At 40.9% G+C, this 23,462-nt stretch overlaps 1 protein-coding gene across 1 annotated transcript in view; it reads left to right on the forward strand.

Moving 5' to 3' along the window:
• Positions 1 to 23,462, forward strand: part of CFAP61 (cilia and flagella associated protein 61) — a 409,554-nt gene that overhangs the window by 217,707 nt on the left and 168,385 nt on the right. Inside the window, exons 19-20 of the mRNA XM_089686524.1 lie at positions 13,591 to 13,692; positions 14,741 to 14,909. Of these exons, the coding sequence (XP_089542650.1) occupies positions 13,591 to 13,692; positions 14,741 to 14,909 (271 nt within the window). The remainder of the gene's footprint in view (positions 1 to 13,590; positions 13,693 to 14,740; positions 14,910 to 23,462) is intronic.

The raw sequence follows: 23,462 nt of genomic DNA on the forward strand, positions 1-23,462 counted from the left end.
ATGTAATGTGTTATCAGTCGAAATTAATTTCTAAGGACAGTTTGCTGTCAAGCGGTAAAAATATTACAGCGGTATACTAGAAACATGTGAAGGAGACTGCATGTAACAGTCTGTTCATTCCTAAGGTTTTATTGGTACCACGTCATTGACTTACAGACGCTGAAAAATATTTTGCATCCCTATACAAAAAACGAATAGAACTTTAAAGGTATCGCACCAAAAAGTTAAAATAGACCTTTTTATTATACAAACGCTAAAAAAGATGAAAATACAAAACCTAAGGTCTGGTTCACACCAATGCAGTCTGCGTTTTGTCAGTTTTGCAGTGCGTTTTGTGTTTTTCATGCATGTTTTTTATGCATTTTGTGCTTTGTGCAACACAAAGGCACAGCAAGGTAGATCGCTGCACTAACATTGCTTATGTTAATATGACGATCTCTCCATTTTTTTCCCGTTCAGCCCGCTGGGTTGAACAAAAAAAAAAACTCCTAGTGTGTACCCAGCCTTAGTACAGCGAACTCCCGTCTTTTAATTTTTTTTTTCTTTCAGCCCGCTGGGCTGAATGAACAAAAGCCTCATCATTTATTTATTTATATATTGTGTACCCAGCTTTAGGCTTGCATGGCTTGATATCTGATCTTGTTAGTGTAGTGCCTAATGCAGGCCATAGATGGGTCGAAAATTGGCTGATTTTTCAGCTGAAAAAAAATCGGCCAATTTTTGCACCATTAATGGGTTAATTGGTCGGCCATTTTTCTGGATTTTGGCACATTTTTTTTATCGGTAAAGTTGGAAAAAAAATGGCTGATTTTTGTGGCAATGATGGACAAATCGGCTGATCTTTTTACCGATAAAAAATCTGCACATGAGCCATGGCCTGCAAGAAAAAGAAGAAGAAAAATTCCAGTCCACTATTATATTTGACATGAAAAAGTATTGCGGTTGCAACAATGTATCTATTTGTATCCGAATAAAAACATATGTATCCGAAAAGGATACAAATAGATACAGTGTTGCAACCGCTATACTTTTTAATGTCAAATATAATAGCGGAGCTCTCTGCAGGGACAGAAGTAATTAAATGCCAGCCGTAGACAGGACGAAAATCGGCCGATTTTTTTTTATCGTTGGTGGTAACGTCGACCTATTGAACGACCGATTTTTCGGTTTTTTAAAAAAAAATCGGACAGTTTTCAACCCATCTATGGCCTGCATAAGTGTCTAAGTCTATCCAATTGATTGGTTTGGAATGGTGGTCATACAGGACAATTATCCTGGAATGGAGGAGGTGGGGTGAGACCAGTAGTATAAATCTGGTCTTTAGTAACACTAAGGTAAGGTAAAATCTGGTACAGTAGGTTGACCATGTGATAAAACAAAGCTTGTATAAGCTCTTCCTACCGGACTGGGCTGGACAGTCAGTAGGGAATAATTTCCTTATTTTGACTTGGACAACCACTTTAATTACCGAACAAGAGTTCAAATATATGATATTAGACTGGCCAGGATAAACAGTCCTATTAACTATAATACATAAATAACTCCAGATAATTGGTGTGGTTATATGATTTTTGCATAAATAATAATAAGTAGGTCAAATGATGAGTTCTATCTATTTATTTTCTGACATTAATGAATGTTCCATTGCCATCTGTATTTGTCCGCTTTATGGCAACAGTTTTATTGTCCTGGAAAATGTGCAGCAGTAATTCAGGTGGGGAATTCATTGACATTCACCATATGAAACCGACAAAATGTTGTTGCTGTGTAATGAGCAATCAGTGAATGGCCAGGACTGGTGCTTCCTCTGTTCGCATTTATGAATAACTTAAACCAGAAATCCAGGCTGAACATAAAATTTAGTTATAAAAATACAGCCATTATTTACCTGAGACTACTGTTTTTTTGTTTTATGTGAGCCAATAGCAAAAAAGTATTTTCCCAGACATAGTCTTGCTACTGTGGGTTCTAAAAAAGCAACTGTTACCTACATACTTATTAATTTTGGGTGTTTTTTACAGTTGTATTTAAACCCCAGGGGACCAAGTGTATATAGCACTAGTCTCATTCTGATCAGCAGAGGAAAAGCCCCCTTTAATTTATGTTAATGCTGGCTTTATCTCCACCCCAGCTTAAAGCTCAGTTTATGTGTGTTCCTGTAAAGGGAGGTACAGCCAACACTGAGCCCCTGCACCTTCTCTAAGCTGACTGTTGTGTTACTATTATGAATAAACAACCAGTAGTGCCCTGATAGTACTGACTGTTTAATCTATCTGTAGTCTGTTTGTATGTGTCATGGATATTTAAAAGCACCCACAAATAAATCACACAGATGATCTTATTGTTCATTCATAATAGTGAAACATAACTTAGCGCTGCACAACTGTGTGATCTATCTATGACTGCTCGTAAATATACACAATCCCAGCAGAGAGATCATTACAGCTCCACAATGCTGAGTGATCCTTCATGTTAATTAATAAATAATCAGCATTATTCTGGCCCGTAGCATGTATGACACAGTCCTGCAGCACTGATCATTCTTTCAGAAATTTGAAAGGTCACTCAGCATTGCGGGGCTCTGTGATCTATCTTCTTAGGGCCTCAGGATGTGTCACCATAGATAGCTCTTCTTTTGTGAATAGGAGTGCTGGTATCCAGAGCGGCCCCTGCTGCCAGTGACTAGTGCTGTCACTCAGAAAGCCATCTCCTTGCTTGCAGCTTTGTCAGATAGCTGGGGCAAACTGTATGACCAGGCTGCTAAACAAAGGTAGGACGGAATTTAATGGCATTAAGTGCTGCACTTGGTCCTCTGAAAGCGTTAAAAAGAGTTTTAAAAATTCAGTGAGACTTCTTCTATGAGCAATCTCCTACTCACCCCTCCTTCTCAAAATCCAATGTTTCCTTTACTGTGGCATCTCGGAAGCCTTCATAGACTCAGGAGCAGCTGGCAACTTGTTTCAGCATTCCTTGTCAAAAAGTTTGATTGGTCCAAATCCCTTTGAATCTCTGCAGTAGGTGGAAATATCCTTTCTTGTGGATCCATTCACTCTCGAACCACACCTGTCAAAATGTCTGTTGGTGTGTCCCACCATGAGGCCACCTCCTTTTTCTAACCACTTGGGCCTTTCCTGACATGACACTCTCCAGTGTTGGATTGGCCCGCCTTCCAGTTACTCCAGGGTCCTCTTGTCACTCCATGTGCCTCACCAAGGTCATATAAGCCAAGGCCTCTCCCTTTGGCAGTTTCAGAGGTCACTTCCTCCATTTCATACCTCTGCATGGATTACCAAATTGTCTTCTCCAAATACAGGTCAGTTAAAATCACAATGTACCTATGATTGCAGCATCAACCTAATTCTCAGTCTCCCAAAGACTAAAGCCATGTTGTAAAACATCTCAGACAAACTCCAAAAAGGCTTTATCTGCAATTCTTCTTTACATGGGGCAGGATTTTTCTTTGTAGAAAATAAAAGATGGTTCTCCAACTAGCTCCTTCCAAGTGGTCCCAAAGCTACACAGCTACACTGTTTGAATTCACTAACTACTACTGGCAGTACATAAACAAGTACTTCATTCTTGTTCTCCCATTACCACTCTCACCCAGAAAGATGCCAACCCTAAGTAGTGGCCTTCGGATGTAGTTGAAGCCTTCCGTGCCTTGAAGGGAGCCTTCCTTTCCAGCCTTGCTCTAACAAGACTGGCCATCACTTAAACCTTTTGCACTGAGGTCGATGCATCATGGGAGTTGAAGCCAATGTATTCCAGACCCCCTAAGGGGGTCTTCTGCTCTAAAAAAATTCTCTCCAGCAGAGAAAGAAAATGATTCTGTTAGGGACTAAGAACTGCTCAACATTAAACTGGATTATATTTCTGAGAGTTCCTGCCCATCTTATCAAAACTGCCTTCCTGCCTTGGGCAGAATTTGCTCACAATAACCATATTAGTGCAAACACCAAGGTATCCCCATTCTACCTTGTCCACTGCAAGCATCCATGTCTTCCCTAGCCACCTTTAAGGGATTTCCAGCAAGATAAATCGTGACCAGAAATGCTCGATCACACACGTGCACACGCACGGCGAAGATTGGCACCAGACGGCCTATTTAAGGAGTGTCTCTGCTCATGTTCAGTGCTGACTGGTCTTCAGCTTCCCCATGTCCTGCTTGTTCCTGTATGATTCCTTTGTTGCTGACCTGGCTTGTTCCTCACCTGACTCTGATTGCTCTCCTGATACTGGTTCCTAACTTCGGCTCTGCTTCTGACCTTGGCTTTTCCTTCTGATTCTGTACCATGCTGCCCGACTGTTGATGACCCTGGCTATTCCATGACATTGCTCCTGTTTCTTGTCCTCACTACCTGACTTGCTCTGGTGCACACCTGGCAATCTGCAAAACCTGCTCTGCCTACTACTACTGTGCCAAAATTGGAGGACCATCAACCTTCCAAGGTCTTTCATCAGCAAGAGCTGCAAACAACAACTACTGGCACTCTTGTTCCCCTGGGTCCTAGACTCCCTCTGTTCCTACTCCAGCTGGGTCAGGACTGGTGACACAAGTGAGGCCGACCTCATCATTTCAGTCTCCCATCAGGTACGTGACACCACCCTTCCCTTCTCTAAAGTTTGGCTTGCCACCAAGAGCATTCGTGTAATGGTTCCCTCCAAGGGGTTTGCCATGTACTTTATCAGACCTTATGTAATCACTGCTAAGATTAACTCAGTCTGCTACAAACTTTATCTGCCTCCATACCTCAGTCTACTGATTTCTTTCCTTGTCTCCTTACTTAAACCTTTTGATTTAAATACGTTTTCTCGTCCTTTGTTTCTTGCTATGTCTGCAAATCCATCTTAAGTATACAAGTTAATTTCTTTGCCCTTCAAGACTAACCTGCTCCCTCAGTTTTGGATACCTATGTGCACCCCAAATTCCATTGTCCCTTCATGTCCCATGCCTCCATTGTGCACTTTAGCTGCATCCCTGTGCCTCTAGACTCCTGTGTCTCCATTGAATCCAGCAACTCCAGTGACTCCTGCGCTCCTGTGTCTTTAAAAACTCCTTTGTCTCCTGTGACCCAATTATCTTTAGTGACTTCTGTTTCTGTGTCTCCTCTGTAGTGGCCCTGGCATCTGCATTGACCCAACACTTCAGTATCTTTAGTGATTCCTGTGTTTCCAGTAACCCTAGAACATCCTGTGTCACTCAGTAACCTGACTACACCCTGTGAATTCCAGTGACTCCAGGCCATCCTATTACTACAGTGACCCGTGAGCACCTCTGTGACACCTATGCCTCTCTGCAGCCTCTGATATGCTCCTGTATTTCTGAGACGGTCTCTCTTTTTCTCAGTGAGTACAGACCAATGTACATGTCAGAAATGTCCCTGTACATTGCATGTGAAAAAGTCCCTTTACATTGCTAGTCAATGGAGAAGGGTTCCCTTAAATTGGTAATCCATAGGAGAAGGGCACACTTACATTGATAGTCAGTGTAGTGCCCACATCTATTGGTAATCAGTTGAGAAGGACTCCCCTACATTAGTGGTCAATATAGCAGTGCTCTCTTACATTGATGGCCAGTGGAAAAGGGTCACCCTACATGGGTGATCAGTATAGTGCCCCCTTACATTGGTGATCTGTAGGAAAATGGACCACTTGCATTTGTGGTTAGTGGAAGAAGAACCCCCCCCCCCCCAAATTGATGGTTATTGGGAGAAAAACCACCGCACACTAGTGGTCAGTGAGGAGAATGCCCTTTTAAATCTGTGGTTGGTACAGTGCTCCCTTACACTGAAATCAGTGGTCCTGTGCCTAGCTTTGCTGATCTTTGTAAGAACCAACGGCAGGATATCTGTCAAGGAACCTCTATCAACCTCTGGAAAAATACAGCTAACACTAATCTGATTGGTTGCTCTAGGATACTGCACTTTTCCTATCACCATGGTTCTTGGCAGTACTTTACTTAATAAACTCATATAAAGGTGTTTATATTATCTGTCTTCTTTTTTAGAAAAGGTTATAGCAGAAGACTGAGTTGTCTAAGTGATATTTTGATGGCAATGGTTAGAAAGTAGGCCGCTTTGTGATTAGTATGTTTTCTAAGTGTGTGCATGAGTTTCACTGGGTTCTCCAGCTTTATTCTGCTGTCTAAAAACATACAGGTGGGATTCCTGATCTATTTGGCCCTAATGGTGTGGGTGTGCTAGATACACTAGATTGTAAGCTCCTCTAGCACAGGGACTGTGTGAATGACTGTATACTTTAAAGCAATGTAGAATGTAAAGGGAAAAAATGGTAAGAAATCATCCCCAGTTACGCTTTGCTCACTGCATTAAAGTGTTACTAAACGCAGGACTCTGCATTCACTATATCTGGTCTCCCACAATACACACTACATGGAAATGTAATTATTTTAGCAAATATAAACTGCTAAATTCCTTTTCCCATCAGCAGTTGGAGAAGTCGTGTGACTTCTATCAGTGTTCAGCAGAGCACTGGTTAAAGCTTGTAGGAGGAGTTTTATTTCTGGTGTAGGAGGATGCAAAACCCCTGACCTCTGTCTGGATAGTGCTGATTGGCCCTGTGCTGATTACTTGCACTCTCCCAAGAAAAAAACAAAACCTCTAGCAATACACACTAAACTAAGCATGTGCAGAGTGTCTCCACATGATCTGTCTTATCAGGAGATAAGAGGGGGACACTGGAAGAAGGGGAGGATCAGAGAAGTTAGGATCAAACAGCATTTTTGCACAATGCAGAGGATTAACCCCTTAGGTTCCACAGTGAGCATAACAAGCATGCTCTACTGCATATACAGACTGATTTTACTATTGTGGGTTTAATAACACTTTAAGATGTACTAACATCATATTGAAAGATATGATACATTCATCAATAAGAAACCTTCGTATGACAATCAATCCTGGAAATGGTATGTTCTGTTTCATTTGACTTAAAAGCGTTTCGCTTCTGTGACCTTTTGTATTTCAAGGACACTGGCATTTAGCTCTCATACCATGTACATCCCCTTCAGTAGCACCAAGCAATGAAATTCAATAACGTTTTCACTTATTTCCCTGGATACCCTAATACCTTCCTGTGGTAGAAGAATCTTTTGTGCAGCTCTCTGTCTTTTTTGTATCCGCAGCAAGATAAAATCCCTGCTGGAATTAGCCACTGCTGCTAAAATGCAGGTGCACTAGCTAAATGTTTTAGCAGCATTGTGCTCCTGCCTTGAACCCTTCCTCTAAAAGCAACACATATATACGAAACACGAGAGCAGTTATAACTACAGGAGCAATCAGATGTACTTGACTCCTTTCCCTTTCATTACTATCAACTGTTAGCTAATTCATTTAATTAGTTAATCCAGGCTTTGCAGTTTTCTGCATTATAGATTGATTTACATTATACTCAATTAACATGATATGCTTTTTTCTGACATAGTTCAATAAAATCACTAGCCAGTGGGGTCCTTTGTAAAACAAAGAATGTAAAAGCTACATTATATACATTGACAATTATTTCAATTATTATTAGAAAGGATTTATATAGCACCAACAGTTTGCATAGCGTTTTAAAATATAAAGGGAGACAGTACAATTACATTACAGTTCAATACATAAGAAATAGGAGGGCTTACAATCTAAAGGGAGGGGTAGTGGTACAAAAGGTGATAGCTGCAGGGGATGATCTGGTGGAGGTGACTCAAGTACAGTTTTTAGGTGGAGGTGGGGTAAACTTCCCTGAATAAATGAGTTTTCAAGGATTGCCTTAAGGCAGACAGGGTAGGAGCTGACCTGACATACTGGGGTAAGGAGTTCTAGAGGATGGGAGAGGTTCTGGAGCAGTCTTGGAGGTGAGTATGGGAGGAGGTGACAAGGAAGCTAGAGAGTAAGGTGTCTTGGGAGCAGTGGTGAGGACAATTTGGGCAATATCTGCAGATGAGGTCAGTAATGTAGCTGGAGGCAGGGGTGGACTGACCATTTGGAAACTCGGGCACTGCCCGAGGGCCCGGGGTCAGTAGGGGGCCCCATGAGATTCCCCTGGTACCTTTTCATAGGCTTTTTTGAGTTTGGGCAAGGACACAGGGGCCCATGGTCCCCTATTGCCCTTGGGCCCCATGAGTTGTCAGTCCGCCCCTGGCTGGGGGACAGTGTTGTGGATGGCTTTATTCATTGTGGTTAGTATTTTGAAATCCTTAGACTGGATTCATGAGCCAGGGCAGCTAAAATGCAGCATATATACATAATATATGCATAATGGCACATTTGAAAATTGAGCAAATGCAGGACATGGGGTGAAGGGGAAATGCAATAATTGTCACCAGTGATGAACAGATTAACTAAAAGACCCCTGTGCAAGACCATTTTTTTCATCCCTCATACAGTTACTGATCAAGGAAAATGTATTCAATGTGTATCTATTTTCAGGTAGATAGAGATGAGCCATGTTCTGGTTTATGTGACAGTGATTGAAATCCCAGCACCTGTCTGACTCACATCTATTAAAAAGGGGCCTCTAAGTCCCAGAGGGCCCATGTGCACCCACACATTCGGTACACTGTGTCTTCTCCTAATTGTTACTAGGGATGAGCTTAGGTGTGGTAAGATCCTAGTCTGAACTACCCTGAGCGATGCCAGTGGGAATCTGTCACTGTACTTGGCCAATCACACCAATGCTTTGGATTCTTATGATTGACACAGTACAGGTGACAGCTTTCTGGTGAGATTACTCATGGTTTGAACCAGGATCTGAATGCACTTGAGCTTATCCCTGATTGTGACTAAAACTGGAAGTGGGGGAACCATACAATGCTTGATCCTTTCACAACAAAACAAGACAGTACCACTCAACATGCCCCAGTGTGCCACTCTGATCAGCTCAACCCCTGGCTGCCAGGTGCTGGTTTGGCTTGATAAGGCTTGTCAAGCTCACTCTCCCGTCTCCAACAAAATGTCACCTCAATGCATGCCACCAGTCGCAAGTATATTAAAATAGCATCAGCCTGGGCTCCGCTCATGGGAGAACCCTCTTTAACACGTTTCATTTGATTTGGAACTTACATAGTTAGCCTGGCTGAAAAAATACAAAAGTCTATCCTGTTCAACCATTAAAAAAAAAAGTTATAATCCTATACCCACAGTTGATCCAGAGGAAGGCAAAAAAAAACAGCAAAGCATGATCCAATTTGCTCCTGCAGGGAAAAAAATTCCTTCCTGATCCCCCGAGAGGCAATCGGATATTCCCTGGATCCACTTTACCTATAAATGTTAGTATCCAGTTATATTCTGTGTATATAAGAAAGAATCCAGGCCTTTTTTAAAGCAATCCACTGAGCTGGCCAGAACCAACTCTTGAGGGAGTTTATTCCACATTTTCACAGCTCTTTCTGTGAAGAAACCTTTCCGTGTTTGGAGATTAAATTTCTTTTCCTCCAGACGTAAAGAGTGCCCCCTTGTCCTCTGTGATGACCTCAGGGTGAATAACTCTACACCGAATTCACTATATGAACCACTGATGTATTTATACATGTTGATCATATCGCCCCTTAATCTCCTCTTCTCAATAGAGAATAACTTCAGTTCCTCTAATCTTTCCTCATAGCTGAGCTCCTCCATGCCTCCTATTAATCCCACTTAATTGATTAAGCCCCAGATCTGCACAGGAACATGCAGAGCTGCACCAGGTTTTGCACTATTCTGTTTTAGTAAATCAACCCCTATGATTTATAAAACTAAATATTATGTTTACACTTTACGGAAACCTGTCAAACACATAGGCTGCCAGTGTTGATCTCTCCTTTTAGAATGGTAGTAACCAGGGGCGGACTGACAACTCATGGTGCCCCGGGCAATAGGGGATCATGGGGCCCCTGTATCCTTGCCCAAACTCAAAAAAGCCTATGAAAAAGGTACCAGGGGCATCTCATGGGGCCCCCTACTGACCCCGGGCCCTCGGGCAGTGCCCCAGTTTCCAAATGGTCAGTCCACCCCTGGTAGTAACCCAGCTGCTATGCTTATACGTTTGGCTTTTATACTAACCTGACCTGGAAATAGAAATAAGAAATTTTGACTTTTTTCTACATCTTACTTACTCCATGCTTCATCAGTGACTAAAGAGAATTAGGATCAAACATCGTCAAGGAACTATCATTTTCTGAAGGAGGCCAGAAATGGTAGCTGTGCTGTATTTGGGTATAAATGTATAATTTCCACAAAGGTATCTTGGTGTGCTTACACACTTTTTCAAATGCGATAACTCTCAGAAAGCTATAGAAATTATGATTCAAAATACTTATAATATTATATCTAATAAATTATTATTAGTAGTAAAAAAAACATTACACAGAAATTAAAAAATAAATAAGTAGAATTCAAACCCTGTAGATTGCTAGTGGATGTGACATTAATTTGTAATCTGTATATAGTGTGTGTATGTATGTATATGCTATATATATACACACCTGTGTTGTACTACTTGAACCTGTATTGCACTACTTGCATCTCACTCTAACACTGACTAGTGTATATGCATTGTGATAGTTTCTTGATGATGTTTTATCCTAATTCTCTTTAGTCACTGATCCAAAACAATCATGAAGCAGGTGAGATGTAGCAAAAAGTCAAAATTTCTTCTATTTTCAGGGTTAGTATTAAAGCCAAAAGTATCAGCACAGCAGCCAAGTTACTGCCATCCTAAAAGGAGAGGTCAACACTGGCAGCCTATGTGTTTGACAGGTTTCCCTGAAGTGTATGTAATCCCAATATTTTATTTTTTCTATGTGTTTGTTCACATATATGTATTTTATAAATCATATGGGTTGATTTACTAAAACTGAGTAGTGCAAAACCTGGTGCAGCTCTATATGATCCTGTGCAGATTTGGTGCTTAATCAAGTAAGTACCAACTCAAGTGAAACACTTTAAAGGGGGATATTGTGTGTCTCCTGCATGTTTTTCAATGGCACCTGGCAATGTTACAGGTCTGGATCTGTATAGTTGTACACCACTTTAATCATTCTTTACTGGGTTATTTAGCTCTTAAAAATCCTTGATCAACATGCTTTGCATATAGGGGAGGATCATAGGGAAATATGGTCTCCATTGTAGGGTCTCTAAATATCATAAAAACCCAGGTGGTGACAGCTACCAGTTGTGGGTAGAATTTATCTTTGAAAGAAAGGTCAAATGGGGTCAAGTGTCACTTCTTTCTAATATTGAACCAAAGCATCATACTACCCTTGATTTCTCAGATTTTCATGAGGATGTAATACGATGTCCTTTTCTGTTTACTTCACTTGTTGCATTGTTTATGTCCCTGTTTTTCTGTACTAAACCTTGTGGACAGCCTTCCCAGAAGAGCTGCAGCTGTTATTGGTGTCCCAATACTTTTGGCAATATAGTGTGTGTGTTTATATATATATATATTTATATGTATTGTGATAGGCAGCCAGAAAAACTATGGGTTTTATCCAGGATGGAAGATATATTTGCCCCAGGTTTAAGCAATACAGACATTTTTTTCCTTTTTGTGCCTTGTGGTGAGCCTGTTTGTAAATATTGTAATTTTCTTTGTAAAAGCCAAGTGTCTGGGCTACAGTAGGCTATTTCAGGACAAATAGTTGGATTCCTGTGTTTGCAGTTAGATGCCCAATGTGACAAGAGTTTATTTTCTGTTTTTGTTTATTTGGCTGTTTTGATACCTGCACTCCACAATTGTAGTTCACCAAGATCCTGCTGTCTTGCTATGCCTTTTTCACCGTGCCAAGACTCCTCCAGGGAGTCAAGCACAACCCGCCACTGAGCTAATGCCTCAGAAAAGAAAAAAAAATATATATATATATGTGTGTGTGTACATTATATTGCCAAAAGTATTGGTACACCCCTCCAAATTATTGGATTCATTGATCACCTCCGTGGCCACAGGTGTATAAAATCAAGCACCTAGGCATGCAGACTGCTTCTACAAACATTTGTGAAATAATGGAGCTCTCAGGAGCTCAGTGAATTCAAGCATGGTACTGTGATAGGTTGCCACCTGTGCAATAAGTCCATCTGTGAAATGTCCCTGCTGCTACATATTCCACGGTCAAGTGTTAGTGGTATTATAACAAATTGGAAGCAACTGGGAACAGCAACACAGCCACGTAAAATGACAGAGCAGGGTCAGCGCATGCTGAAGCCTACAGTGCGCAGAAGTGGCCAACTGTCTGCAGAGTCAATAGCTAAACACTTCTAAACTTCATGTGGTCTTCAGATTAGCACAACAACAGTGCATAGAGAGTTTCTTGGAATGGGTTTCTATGGCCGAGCAGCTGCAGCCTTATACCACCAAGTGCAATGCAAAGCGGTGGATACAGTGGTGTAAAGCACGCCGCCACTGGATTCAGATGTTTTCTCTGGAGTGACGAATCATGCTTCTCTGTCTGGCAATCTGATGGACGTGTCTGGGTTTGGTGGTTGCCAGGAGAATGGTACTTGCCTGACTGCATTGCACCAAGTGTGCAGTTTGGTGGAAGGGGGGATTATGATGTGGGGTTGTTTTTCATGTGTTGAGATTGGCCCCTTAGTTCCAGTGAATGGAACTCTTAAGGAGTCCTGACCTCAACCCGATAGAACATCTTTGGGATGAATTAGTGTGGAGATTGTAAGCCAGGCCTTGTTGTCTGACATCAGTCCCTGACCTCACAAATGCGCTTTTGGAAAAATGGTCAAACATTCCCATAGACACTCCTAAACCTTGTGGACAGCCTTCCCAGAAGAGTTGAAGCTGTTATAGCTGCAAAGGGTGGGCCAACTCAATATTGAACCCTACGGACTAAGACGGGGATGCCATTAAAGTTCATGTGCGTTTAAAGGCAGATGTCCCAAAGGCAATATAGTGTGTGTGTATATATATATATATATATATATATATATATATATATATATATATATATACATAAACAATTAATGTATGGTGATTACTGTTAATGATTATAGAACTGTTACAATAATGGCCAGTTAAATCTAAGCATGAATAAATGCAGAAGCAAAGGCTGTCATTGAAAACTGTGTATTAAAATGATCAGTAGATCTAAAGATAAGAGTAGCTGGAGTTATATGCATATATAAGTATTGACTTTTCATGTAAAATTCAAACTTGACCCAACCCCCGCTCTGAACATCCCTAAACTTCAAGATTTCATTATCACTTTAATCACTTTAGCTGCCCATATGAATTTACTAATCATTTTGATATGCAGTTTGTACTAAAGGTAACCTGTAATTGCATATTTTTTTCATCATATATATTTTAAATTGCTTAGGTTTGTTTATTTTTTTTTTTTTTTTTCTTTTAAACATTTTTTTTGCCATACAAGAATGTATCAGATTACGTACATGGCACATATCAGAGCTATACATTGGATATAACAAGGGTCCATAGTTAAATGTGAATCACAGAAATGACCAGTGTAGAGATTCAAATAATAAACTGTGGAGCTAAAACAGCTATCAGTATTTAACTCAAGTCTAGAAACAGGTTCACTTTCAATGGTATTACCATTTGCTAATGATATTAGTTAATTAATTGCAAGTTTTGTTTTTTTAGCCCACATCTCAAGTTCAACAATATCACCCTGATTTCCACCCATGGCCTTCCTGGAAACAACTCCTCTGGCACTTATACCAACACAGAATTTTTATCCAGCAGGTAAGTATGAAATTAAGTAGACCAGGGACTCATTACAAATGGAGAGGTGTCTGGTTTTACATAAAATCCAGGGATTCTTATATTGCAATAGATATTCAAGCTAGTCAACAGTGTCAAAGTGATCCCTCTCTGACTAGTCCCTACTCTACTGTGTAAAATATCAAATACTTACTTGGTGATAGCATATTTTAATGGACATATCCAAGCAAAAATCAAAAAAGTGAGCACTGAAATAAAAGCAGCTAGCACCAGAGAAAGTGACAATGAATCTCAATAGGCAAACTATGAACATGAAGTGCAGTGCATAAAACAAATATAGTGAATATGTAATAAATATGAAAATGAATATATATCAGTGCAATCGGTATAATATAATATGTAAAGTCCTTCCAATATCAATCGGGGTGTAAAAAAAAAAACAAATAAAATGCTGAAAAAAATTCAAAACGCGTCAAAAACACGAAATGCACAAAGCACTGCAAAAATGGATCAAAAGTAAACTGCACTGGTGTAAACCCCGGCCTAACGGGTACATGGACAGCAATAAAAACCTGACAGGTGTCTTAATCTCTCTTCACTTGAGGAGCTCATCATAGGCTACAGGAGAAAGTACACGCTGTGACCTTAACTGATTCCAGAATCCCATGGACACTATCCCTAAAATAGTTTATGGGAAGCCATTGAGATTAGGCCAAACTAATTTCTTAGCAGAACAAAATTTGTGCACTTGTCAGCATTTGTGTAAAATCAGTGATAGAATGTAACAGCTAAAGGGTTTTCTGTTTCTATGAAAGCCATCAGAAATCAGTAGGAATAGGAACAATTTCTGCATGTGTGCTTATTTGAGATATTGACTGGTTTATTTCATGGCTGTCAGTTATTCCACACAGAGTGGAATTATGAACAAGCTCTTGCTATAGGCTTTTGGAACACTCAGTGAAGACAACAGGCTTAAGCCACTAGAGGCCCTTCACTATATCAGCAGATGTCTAATTAATGCCTGCTGTCAGCTGCTAAAATGTCATTTACGGCTTTTCTCTCTTCCCAGCCACTGTTATAATGATAAAGATTACGCACTGATGTCACTTCGATCCTGGGTTAATGTTGTGGTTGGTAAAATGACTGGCATAGACAGAGCTGCCAAGTTTGTGATTGTTTCCAATGACAGAAAAGTGCCTTATGACCATCTCATTCTTTGTACTGGGCAACAATACCAGGTAAGACACAGCTTTCGATCATGGAACTGTATGTATTTCACTGTGCTCTGACATTTGGCCTAACGCTATATTATAGCCAATAAAAGCCTTTCTTTTTTAATCCAGAGCTTGAGTTTGAACTTCGCTGTGTGGCATTCACTGCTCCATAACCACTATTTTACTTTTCAATGGTTTTTATTGAATAGTTTTACAAAGGAAAAAAAAACATAAGTAAAACAAGCAATATCAATGAACAATGTTCCATCATATGTACTGAAAGAAATACAAAAACAACAAATTCTGGCGCAACAATTGGCAGTTAAGACAAGACATAAATCGTGACCAATTCAAGGTCAAGTATATCTCACCTTGCCAGCACAGAATATACAAAGTAGAGCAATACAAAAATAGTAAAAAGAACAAATGAAAGAGTTGAAAGGAAAATCCAGATGAGGGTCGTTAAGGCACAGAGAGGTAGTGGATCCACGGGTTCCATGTGTTATCGAATTTCTTCGAGTTATTGTGTAGGATACAGGTGAGTTTGTCATTAATCATGATCCAATTAAGTTTCTTTTTAACATAATCAAGTGGAGTGACCGATTGCCTCCAGTGTCTAGTTATAGTAATTCTCGCTGCCAGAAACATATAGGAAATCAATTTATGTGATTTCTTGGGAAGATTATCTGGAAATTTGTGAAAGAGCACTGTCTCCGGGGATCTGGGAATATTTATACCCGTCACTGAGTTTACCAAGTTGAACATTCAAATCCAAAATCTAGTTACAAGTGGGCACTGCCACCCAGTGTGAAACATTGACCCAACCTGGCCACAACGCCAAAAACACATCGCAGAGGTAGATGGATGCATCTTTGCAATCTGGGTGGGTGCCAGATACCATCTCAACAAAGTTTTATAATTAGCTTCAATTAAAGTAGTATTGATAGAAATTTTGGACAATGTCAAGGTGATATCTTGCCAATCTGATAATTCATAATTGACAGTTAAATCTTTTTCCCAGTGTTCCATGTAAGGGAGTTCACAATTTGGGTCAGTTAGGAGAGCATATATTGCAGAGACCCAGCCTCTTGGGGTATCCCTATTCCTACAAGAGAGTTCAAAGGTGATGAGCAAAAGTGACTCGTCCAATAAAGCGAGCTTTGAGCAGAGAAATTAGACAATCTGGTTGTATTGAAAGATTTCAGTAGTAGGCATATGTAACTTGTCTTAAAGGTTTGCGGAGAATGTATACAAGCACCATTACGATAATCTCCTATCCACAACAAGCCCTTATTGATCCACTACTGAAAAGGGGCCGGTGTTAATCCAGGCACAAATTCAGGGTTGCAAAAAATTGGATCAATATGCGTATGTGGTGAAGCTAGTGATTTACAGTAACGTACCCTATCCCAAACTGCCAAGGAGAGCGACAAAGTGGGGCACAATATAGAATGACTTAATGGACTTGCAAGCCAAAGTAATGTCCCAATAGCCAATGGGTGACAGAAAAGAGCTTCTACAGAAACCCAATGGGGAGTATGTCCCCCAACCGTGGCTAGTTGGGCGATCTGTGCAGCTTGGAAGTACACATGGAGATTAGGAAGGCCAATACCACCCCGCGAACTAGAAGCATATAGCGTCTTCTGGTTCATCCGAGGCCGTCTGTTATTCCAAATAAAACAAAGAACCTCAGCTTGTAGAAAGCGTAAGTCTTGTTGCGGAATCACTATCGGTAAGGTCCGGAAGTAATATAGTAATCGAGGCAGAAAAATCATTTTGATGGAGTTGACTCTATCAAACCAGGACAAGGAATAGTCAGCTCAACGATGGAGATCGTCCCTAAGTGTTTTAAAGAGGGGAGGGTAATTAGCCTGATAAAGTGTCTCGATAGAATTGGTAAGCTGTACTATTAAGTAGTGTAAAGATTTATTCACCCACTGAAAATCGTAGGAAGTTGTTCATCAGATATGGGTAAAGAAACATTAATGGCAGATGTTTTTCGGGGATTAAGGGAAAGCCCGGTAAGAGTGGAGATTTGGCGTAATGATTATAATAAATTTGGAATAGTTGTCAAAGGAGAAGTAATATACATAAGAACGTCATCAGCAAATAGGGCACATTTATGTTCCTGTTGGCCGCAACAGATGCCATGGATTTGGGGATGAGACCGAATTGCTATTGCCAAGGGTTCAATTGCTAACACAAAAAGCAGAGGGGAAAGTGGACAGCCCTGTCTAGCCCCTCTGCGGATAGGGAACACTGAGGATTTGTAACCTTTGATGGAGACCTGGGCCAAGGGATTAGCATATAGCGAATGTAACAGAGCAAGAGACTTCGGGCCAAAGCCAAATGCCTGCAGGGTAGTAAATAAATATTCCCAGGTCAGACTATCAAAGGCCTTATGAAGGTCCAGAGAAAGAAGTAAGAGAGCCCTAGAGAGAGGAGCATCCCAATTGGAACGGGCAGCTGATATCAGGGTAATAGATCTACGAATCTGGTCCAACATTTGATGACCCGATATAAATCCTGACTGATCTTTATGTATATATTGTGCCAGAAAGGAATTAAGGCGCACAGCTAGGAGTCTCATTACAATTTTCAGGTCGCAATTAATTAATGAAATAGGACGATAATTATGAACATCAGTGGAATCTTTATTGGGTTTAGGAATGACATTAATATATGCCTTATCATCTAAACGGACCACATCTTCCTCTCGCAATGAATTAAAGTACAGTGTCATACGAGGAAGTAAATGTTCACAAAACGTTTTGTAGTACTGGTTGGGAGGCCGTCAGGGCCCGGGGATTTATGTAACAGTAGTAATTATGTCCCACGTGAGCTTGTGGCTTTGTTTAGAAGGCGATTTAAGTTTAATTACATGGGATTTATCGAGTATATGGTCTAAAGCCAAATTGGAGTCCCCTGCCAAAATCACATCCCCCTCTAGTTCTTTAAACAGAGACTTGAAAAGAGAACGGAAAAAGGTCACCTGGTTCATATTGGGGGCATAGTAAATAAGAAAAGACACCATATTACCCCCTAAATGACCCTTCACCAGGATGTATCGTTGCTTCCTATCCCTTAAAACTTTAGTTTTTGTAAAGGATAGCCGTTTAGAAAAGTAGAACGCCTCCCATCTATTTTTTTTTGGAGGCATTAGCGAAAAAACAAGTCGGAAAATCTCTATGAATATATCTGGGAGTAAAGGAAGAGGAAAAATGCGTTTCCTGCAAGGCCACTATATCGACTCCCAGAGACATATAATGGGAGAAACTTATGAGTTGCTTAGAAAGGGAGCCCAACCCTTGGACATTATGAGAGAGCAATCAGATAATGGCAGAGCATTGTTTTTGGGTAGACATGGGAAGCAAGTGGCGAGGTCACTATCAGACAAACCCACCCATCCATATAGAATGTCAAGTATCCCAAGATAGGACAAAATTCCCAGATTGACCCTCAGACAAGAAAAATATAAAAAGCTAGGAAAAGGAAAAAAGATAAAGGAGAGGAACCAAGGACGCCAAGGCCGAAGGAAGGCCCGCATCCAAGAACAGATTGATTACCAATATGTAACGTAATATAACAAAATACCAATATCAGTCAAGGACTGAAAGAGTCTTCACAAAGTCAAACAATGGGGAGAATCTTTTAAATAGGGAGTATGTATAGACTTTTCCTTGTGCCCCAGGGTCCACATGTAACATCCGTAAAATCTTTAAAGCGACCAGAGCATTTCACTAAAATACATCAACCAGAATCATAAACCAGTTGCGCACACACAGGGGCCAATGCCCCACAACGGGGCCACTGAGAGGCCTCCGTTAGAATTTAACAAACATTAATAAACCAAAACTTCAAGGCAACCGATCTGGTGTTGCAGCAGTGGATTTCTTCCTGGAGGCCGGAGACCACAGAGGTGATGGGGGGGGTCCATTAGTTTTAGACACAATCCGGGAGGAGGGACTAAGGGAGATAAAACCCAAATTCAACAGAAGTCTTTCCACCTCACAGAACGTAGAGAAGGAGTAGGATTTGCCATGATAAAGAAATTGCAGACAAAACGGATAGTTCCATCGATAGTAAATATCCCGCTGGATCTTTTGGATGGTAGCCTGAGAGATGTCTGCGAAGACTTGAATCTGGTGTCACTCAACTTCTAGATCTGGATGTTTTCTAGCATAACGCATCACTGACTCTTTGACCCTGAAAAAATGAGGCTTCACTATTATGTCCCGAGGAGGGCCGTCCGGCTGCAAAGGGACCGAGGCCATGTGGATTTGATCTATTTCCAAATGAATGTCATCAATTGTTGGAAGCGCTGCATGGATGAGAGAGCGGGCAATGGGTTCAATATCCTTTACCGTTTCAGGGAGCCCTCTAATTCTGAAATTACCTCACCTGACACCATTCTCAAGATCATCTATTTTATTGTAATCTTCATCTAAGCGATCCTGTAAGTCGACAATCAAGCTAGAGTTTTGAGCCACTCTGTGGACTGTATCGTTGACTTTAGATTCAATTTTCTTGAGGCTATCACCCAATTCCCGAAAGTCTTGTTGCAGGTCGGAGGCCAGTTTAGTGGTAGCTTTGTCCAATTCCCGCTGCAATAAATCAGCAAAACGTGCAATAAGTATGGAATCCCCCGAAAATATATAATTTTTTGGAGGTTTTAAGTAATTTTCTAGCATAAAAATGCAGATCTTAACATGTGTGTGTGAAAGATTAAACATTTGCCTGGACTTTAGGTGGTTAAGTATTTCCTGGTAACAAGTAACTGAAACTCAACCATTGAACTGCCAAATCTACCATGAAAACAGTGTAATTTTCTTTAAGTGAAACTGGTCTTTATAACTCCCTTACCCTAACCACAAGTATGAAATACTTTCCTTTAGCTCTAGGGTCTTCATCCAATTTGAATGATTGTCCATCTTCTGCTCCATGGTATGAATAAAGCAGAACTTTTGGTGTAATGCAAAACAGCACAGTGCTTTTTTGGCTTTCCATTGATTAGATTTGAGACATCAAGCCACAATTTGGAGTTTGTGGAAGAAAATGAACTCTCTTGCGCTCTGTGACCCAACCCGGGTAGGTAGATGGAACCAGGACTAGAAAGTTTCTACCACCAGTGCATATGGGGTTGTGCAGCTTCAAACAAGGCTGGGGAAGCCCGACCAATACTGTGAAGCGAAAACAAACAAAGAGCGCACCAACCTTGCGCATTACCTCAGTAAGCCAAAATTTATTAGTTACAGAATAATACTCACAAACAATGAAGTATATCAAGCATGTAAGTCTTCAAAGGGACTAGGGATAAAAGCAACCTGTGCGAGTCAAATCATAGGAGTGGACACTCAGGGTACAGCTATCTGTAAGAAGAATGTAGATGATAGCTGTACCCTGAGTGTCCCTTTGAGGACTTATATGCTTGATATACTTCATTGTTTGTGAGTATTATTCTGTAACTAATAAATTTTGGCTTACTGAGGTAATGCGCAAGGTTGGTGCGCTTTTTGTTTGTTTTCGCTTCACAATTAGGAGTTTGTTTCAGGTACTTATATAGTGCCATAATTTTACTTATATATTGTACATTCACATCAGCCCCTAAAGGAGCATACAATCTAAAGTCCCTAACTCACATTCATACATATACTAGGGCCAATTTAGACAGGAGCCAATTAACCTACCAGCATGTCTTTGGAAAGTGGGAGGAAAACAGAGTACCCAGAGGAAACCCATGCAGGCACAGGGAGAACATGTAAACTCCAGGCAGGTGGTGCCATGGCTGGGATTTGAACCAATGACCCTAGTGCTGCAAGGTGGAAGTGCTAACCACTTAGCCACTGAGCTGCCCATAATGAATTAAGAAAACATTGGTGTTTATTTACTAAAGCTGGTTCACTCAGAATCTCAGGCACTTCTGCATAGAAACCAACCAGCTTACAGGTTTTATTTCTAAAGCTTGATTGAAATAGCTGAAATTAGAAGCTGAATGACTATCATGCACTGGTGCACAAGATTCTGAGTGAACCTGTATAGTAAATAAACCCCATTGTTTGGCCTTAGGCAGACCCAACTTTGCCAGTAATGTCGGTTCAAGTGTATCTAAATGCCAGTACAAATAATTTAATATATTGCAACTTAGATTTGGTGGCTACATTGGGCAGCACAGTGGCTAAATGGTTAGCACTTCCACCTGGCAGTACTAGGGTCGTTGGTTCGAACCCCAACCATGGCACCACCTGCCTGGAGTTTGCATGTTCTCCCTGTCCCTGCATGGGTTTCCTCAGGGTACTCCAGTTTCCACCCACACTCCAAAGACATGCTGGTAGGTGAATTGATTCCTGTCCAAATTGGCCCTAGTATGCATGAATGTAAGTTAGGGAGCTTAGATTGTACGCCTGTTGAGGGTTAGGGACTGATGTGAATGTACAATATATATGTAAAGCGCTGTGTAAAATTGACGGCGCTATATAAGTAACTGAAATAATAATACATTAATTTTCTTTTATGCAGTCAAGAATGTTTTAGCAAGTACAGAAAATACCCGTTGATCTTTCCAGAAATGCCACGTACATGCCAGTTGCTGTAAGCTGAAAAGACTACTAATCCCATCAGACACCATGTAATAGATGTGAAAGAAATCATGTTTGAAATCCAGCCTGTGTGACAACAATGATTGCCTTCATGCATTCAGTGAAAAAGGGAGTGTAACTGAACAGAAACTATGTAATTCGCAAGTTCGCCAGGTGAAAATAAAGGGAAAAAGGTCTAACAAAAGAAATCTAATTCTGCCACCAGGACTGGTAAACTACAATATATTACATTTGTGTATTGTGAACCATAGTCCAATATCTTTGTATAACAGGATAGGATTACAATTTGTAGGCAAGTACTTCAGGGAATCCAAAATTGTGCCAGGAGAGATGAGTTATTTGAAAACAGGCACAAACCTTTGATGGTGTATAGTACCATTTGATCAAAATTCTGTTAAACCATATTAAAGTGGTTGTACAGACAGAAGGTTTTTTTTTTATCTTACTGCATTCTATACATACATTCTGCATGCAGCTTCACCCACAGCCCCCACTAAATACATACAGTACCTAGGTCCTATCCTGATCCAGCAATGTGCACGAGAGCCAAGCCTCTCTCAGCTCTCCTGCTCTTTATTGACTCTGCTACAGCAGCCACAGCCATTGGCTCCCACTGCTGCAATCAGAGCTAGTGAGGAGGGAGTGGGGGGTGGGGCAGAGCCCTGCTCTGTGTGTCTTATGGACACACAGAGCAGGGCTTGGGAGCCAGCATGCACAAGTGCAAGTGGCTTGCTGTCGGGGCGCTCGGTGGGTGGGGAGGAGCCAGGACCTCCGACGGGGGATCTGAGAAAGGGGAAGGATCAGCGTTGTTCTGTGCAAAACCATTGCACAAAGCAGGGAAGTATTACATGCTTGTTGTTTTAAGACAAATACATCAGAAGCTTTAATATTACTTTGAGGACATTCTTTGGCCTTAAAATCAACTTCTTGCATCGCAAGCCTCTGTAATGTAAGCAGGCAGCTAGCAGGAAAGAAGACCCTGTCAATCATTCCTGCCAGAGCCTTCCTGCAATCTCATGCCAATTGTCACGTGGGGTCGAAAAAAGGGGGAGTGGCTTCAGTTAATGTGCTGAAGCCTCCCCATAAGTCCATTAAAACAGCCACATGGGGTGGCTTCCAGAGCAAAAAGGAGGATATGTGAACTGCTTTCTGACAGGGATCTGCCAGAGCATGTGGCAATGTGGCATGTGTGTGGCAATGGAAGGTACAGAGGATCTGTTGCTAATGAGCTGCGACTGAGAATAAGAAAGTCAAGTGAAACAGCAGGATCAGCCACTAAGATTTCAAATATGCAGGATGGAAAGGTTATGAAGCAGGGAGACACCATACTCCCATTGCCCTCCTGAAGATTTACCCTCCTTCCTGACCAGGCCATTTTTTGCGTTTCGGCGCTGCGTTACTTTAGCTGACAATTGCACGGTCATGCAATGCTGCACCCAAATTAAATGTATGTCCTTTTTCCCCACAAATTGAGCTTTCTTTTGGTGGTGGTATTTGATTGTCTGTGCATTTTTAATTGTTTGTGCTATAAAAAAAAAAGACTGACAATTTTGAGAAAAAAACAATATTAACTTTTTGCTATTAAACATGTCCAGTAAAAAAATTAAAAAAATTTAATTTCGTCATAAATTTGGGCCAAAATGTATTCTGCTACAAGTCTTTGCTAAAAAAAAAATCCTAATATGTGTAAATTAATTGGTTTACGTGAAAGTTATAGCAGCGGTATAGATACTGGAATTTTTTTTTTACTAGTAAAGGCGGTGATCAGCGACTTATAATGGGGCTGCGGCAGGCATTCTGACACTGGGGGAACTGACTTGGTGTCACTGACATCCCCAGTGACACCAATACAGTGATGAGTGCTAAAAAAAAAAGCACTGACACTGTAGGAAGGGGTTAACATGAGGGGCGCTCAAAGGGTTAACTGTGTGCAGGGAGTGTTTTACATAGGGGGCTGTGTCAGTGTGCTTCACTGTAAGCA

This window comes from Staurois parvus, unplaced genomic scaffold (genome assembly GCF_062004578.1).
Source record: "Staurois parvus isolate SC_StPar_1 unplaced genomic scaffold, SC_StPar_1.0 ptg000401l, whole genome shotgun sequence".
NCBI lineage: Eukaryota > Metazoa > Chordata > Amphibia > Anura > Ranidae > Staurois > Staurois parvus.